This window comes from Cupressus sempervirens, chromosome 3 (assembly GCF_028749045.1).
Source record: "Cupressus sempervirens isolate cs-2001-9-10 chromosome 3, ASM2874904v1, whole genome shotgun sequence".
NCBI classification, from domain to species: Eukaryota; Viridiplantae; Streptophyta; class Pinopsida; order Cupressales; family Cupressaceae; genus Cupressus; species Cupressus sempervirens.
Genome location: NC_143120.1, coordinates 1,099,966,183 through 1,099,970,367, shown reverse-complemented (window position 1 = coordinate 1,099,970,367; position 4,185 = coordinate 1,099,966,183). Strand labels below are relative to the sequence as shown.

Genomic DNA, 4,185 nt, shown 5'->3' with positions numbered 1-4,185 from the left:
AGCATGAAGATTTTTTTGCAAATTTTTCTACTGAAAATCCGCAATAACTTCTCTGATACTAATGCTTGAGCAATGCAATTTTTATGGTAGGCTTACAACTCAAAAATGAATCTTCCTATAGAAAAGGAGAGCATTCTAAGCTCATATGACAAACTTACTAAAAATAGTAAGCTCCCATAAATAGTAACCACCCTGTCTACTAGTCCTTATTAAAATAGAAAAGGCTGAAAATAAAATATTTTTTGGGTGATGCAAGATTGTCTTTACACCCAGGATGCTCCTGCATCACATAACTACTTGGTTAGGGCTAAGGGAGTATGCTTGTGAAGGAATTTGGAGAGCAAGGTGTTAGTTTTGTGTCTAGGCGAGTGACTAGAAGGTGTTCTAATTGAAATCAGACTAGTGCTACTTGAGAAAATTTATAAACTTGAGAAGTCTACCTTTTATTCTTTCCTCTTGGGTTATTTGTATGTTAAAAGAGCAACTGACTTTCATACTTGCATTAGTCTACTTAGGTGAACCATACAATACTCTTTGAAACTAACCCATACACTTGAAAATCTACATTCATACTCCATACTTGAAAATGTACTTATTAGTGGAAAGCAATAGACCTAAAATATTTTACCAAATCTTTTACTTGTATAAAGCACTAAATATTCTATTGACTTAAACATCATACATTAATGACTGGTTTATAGACTAAAAGTATTAAATAGTCAAAATAGACTAATTTTTTAAAACTTAATTTATTTCATAACATGTAATGTTTAGGGTCTATTTGGTTGCGGAAATAGGAATTGTTATTCTAGAATAGAAAATAGGGATACATATTCCTATTCTCTATTTGATTCAGCCAGAATTTGATGGGGAATTCACGGACCCAAAAATTTATGTTTTCTAAAAAAAAAAAATTGGAATTGGAATGCGTATTCCAATTCTACCTATTTAGGTGGAATTGCAAATGCTCATTTTTGGCTCAAAATTGGAATACATATTCCTATTATATTCCTATTTGCAATTTTGATTTGGTGCACCCAAGCAAAGAAATCAAAATTTTGAGAATTTACATGCATGCCTATTCCACTTATTCAATTGCCAAACGGACCTTGGGTCCATCTGGTTGTGGGAATATAAATATGGGAATAGGAATACTTATTCTCGAATAGAAAATAGGAGTATGTATTCCTATTTTTATTTGGTTTAGCCAGAATTTGATGGGAATTCACAAAGCCAAAAATTTATGTTTTGTAAAATAAATAAAATTGGAATAGGAATATATATTCCAATCCCACCTATTTAGGTGGAATAACAAATGCTCATTTTTGAGCCAAAATTGAAATTCGTATTCATATTTTATTCCTATTCCAATTTCGATTTGGTGCATGGAAACAAAAATTCAAAATTTTAAAAATTTATATATGCCTACATATCTACCTAATAAGTGAGAGCTGTTCGTTAGATCTCCGTTTAAACAAATTTTTAACTTTGAACTCAAGTTCTCTTCTAGATTATCAATAATGTTGGACATCCATAGAGCTCCATTTGCCACGAGTTTCATCCAAAGTTTGGCTGCAACATACGGCTCACGCTTCCTTTAAGCATATTCATTCAACAGCAAAAAGAAAGTATATTTTTATGCGGAACAGGAGCGCTGCGGACAAATAGTCCATAGTCTGAGTGCCTTTGAAGAAGTCTCTTCAGATTGCTTACACTAGACTGGTTCCTGTTGAAACATCTAAACGCAACCTCACATCCACCTGCCTATCTTAGTTCATTGCGTTAACTTTACTTTATAGTTGTGGCATGGCGCTATTTAGCTCACACGGTTTCCTCAGACTTAGCCACACACATACACACTATAATACTCGACTTCTCTCTTTCTCTCTCTCACACTCAAATACAATGGCTGTGAAAACCAAGGAACTGTCTTTGCTCTTAATGTGTATCTTCCTCTCATGCAACCATGGCATGGAGATGAGGGCGGAGGCATCGCTGAGCTTAAGCAGGGACTACTACAAACAGAGTTGCCCTAACGCTGAGAACGTCATAAGAGACACCATACGCAATGCCACCTCCTTCGACCCTAAACTCCCTGCTCGCATTCTCCGGATGCACTTCCACGACTGCTTCATTCGCGTATGACGTTCTATATCTAGTTACTCTCCATCATCTTTGATATTCTAAAGTCCATTTGCTCATGATTGTTATAGTTATATTCATAATTTGTATTTGGCAGGGGTGCGACGGATCGGTGCTGTTAGACTCCACCGCCAACAACACGGCAGAGAAAGACGCGCCACCCAACGTCTCACTCCGTGCTTTCTACGTCATCGATCACGCCAAGGCCAAGCTCGAATCCCTCTGTCCCCATACTGTCTCATGCGCTGACATTCTCGCCATTGCCGCAAGGGATGTGGTGGTGCTCGTAAGTATCTCAATACCTCATTTCCATTAATTCCAACTCATTAATTCCGCCAGTGAGTAGTGATGGTTTGGCATTGGTTAATAATGGGATGTAGAGCGGAGGTCCACAGTGGGAGGTGTTGAAGGGAAGAAAGGACGGGGTGATATCTAGCGCAAACGAGACGAGGAATTTGCCGTCTCCCTCCTTCAACGTCTCTCAACTCTTGCAGGCATTCATTCTCCGCGGACTCTCCCTCCACGATCTCGTTGCACTGTCCGGTAATTTCATCACTCTCTCATTTCCACAATATCTCATTGTTTTGCACGACATGAGGATGGTTACAATGAGCCTTGACGAGAGTTGAGATCACATATATAATTGATGATGTGTGGTTAACAGGCGGGCACACGTTGGGGTTTTCTCACTGCTCTTCCTTCTCGAGCAGACTGCACGCGTTCAATGCGACGCACAGAGTGGATCCCACCATGCAACCACAATTTGCGCAGAGGTTGTCGAGCGTGTGCCCTAACCCTAACACCAACCGCAGCGCAGGAGCGTTTTTGGACTCCACTTCTACTCGCTTCGACAATGCATATTTCAAGAGCTTGGTGGAGGGCAAAGGAGTGTTCGGCTCCGACCAGGCTCTGTTTACAGATAACATTAACACCAAAACTATGGTGAAGGCTTTTGCAGAGGACGAGAAGGCCTTTTTCAGAGCGTTTAGGAGGTCCATGCTCAAGATGGGCAGCGTCGGAGTGCAGGCAAGTGACTCAGAGATCAGATTGAACTGCAGGAAAGTCAATTCCTGAGCTCTGCAAGTGACCCAATAATTGATATACCTACAAGGGCTTGGTTTCAATGCATTTGTTAATTTTTTGGGAACTTCCAATAATGTATCCTTGGTTAGGTTGTTTCTCCACAGGTTTCTCACATAAATGTAGGTCTAGCCATTATTTCAAGTGAATAAAGAATGATTGGTGTGATCAATGTTAAATTAATCCTAGCTTTTTGTCATCACTGCTCGGGCAGGTTTATACGCTTTGGATCGATAGCCTTAATTTGATTGTGCTCATATTATATTTACGTCTAGTAAAAATTTGAATAGATATTGAAGAGCATTTAAAAAAATAATTTTTAACATATTGATGAATATATTAAGTAAATAAACAAGGGCCACATAGCGCTTTTTTTTTATTCTTTATAATTTTCAATTTTCTTAAAACTTCAATCTAAAAAAATAATTTATATAATAGTATTATTAAATTATTTATTAGAAGTAATAAAATTTAATTTGCAATTTTCTAAAAAACTATATTCTTATTAGTTTCTAAACTTTTAGGTAGCTCATTCTAATAACAATACAAATGATGATAATAATAATATTATGCTAAATCTATAAATTCAATAATTAGCAATATTTGTATGTTCTTATTAGATAATCTTATTGTCTAAATATATAAAAATAAATAATAAAGATAATTGAACCATTTCTTTTAAAGATCCATATTTAATTTAGGTAATAAATGAACACACACACACACACACACACACACACACACACACACACACAGACACACACACACACACACACACACACACACACACACACACATTTTATGTGATATAAATTTAATTATTTATAATTAAATTATTAAATTTAGCTTGTTTCGACATGCAAGATGTGGAGGATACACAACATATAGTTGACAACTCTTCAATAACAATCTATATCTATCTATCTATCTATATAATATTTTAGACACCTCATAAGGCACATT

The 4,185-nt window shown here is 36.6% G+C and overlaps 1 protein-coding gene across 1 annotated transcript; it reads left to right on the top strand.

The window, feature by feature from the left end:
* The first annotated feature begins 1,852 nt into the window (after positions 1-1,852).
* Positions 1,853-3,405, top strand: LOC149570616 (peroxidase 66-like). The gene is made up of 4 exons (XM_089817936.1): positions 1,853-2,139; positions 2,240-2,428; positions 2,523-2,685; positions 2,807-3,405. Exons 1-4 carry the CDS (start codon positions 1,906-1,908, stop codon positions 3,214-3,216), a joined length of 996 nt encoding a protein of 331 aa, XP_089674062.1. The 5' UTR covers positions 1,853-1,905; the 3' UTR covers positions 3,217-3,405.
* The last annotated feature ends 780 nt before the right edge of the window (positions 3,406-4,185 follow it).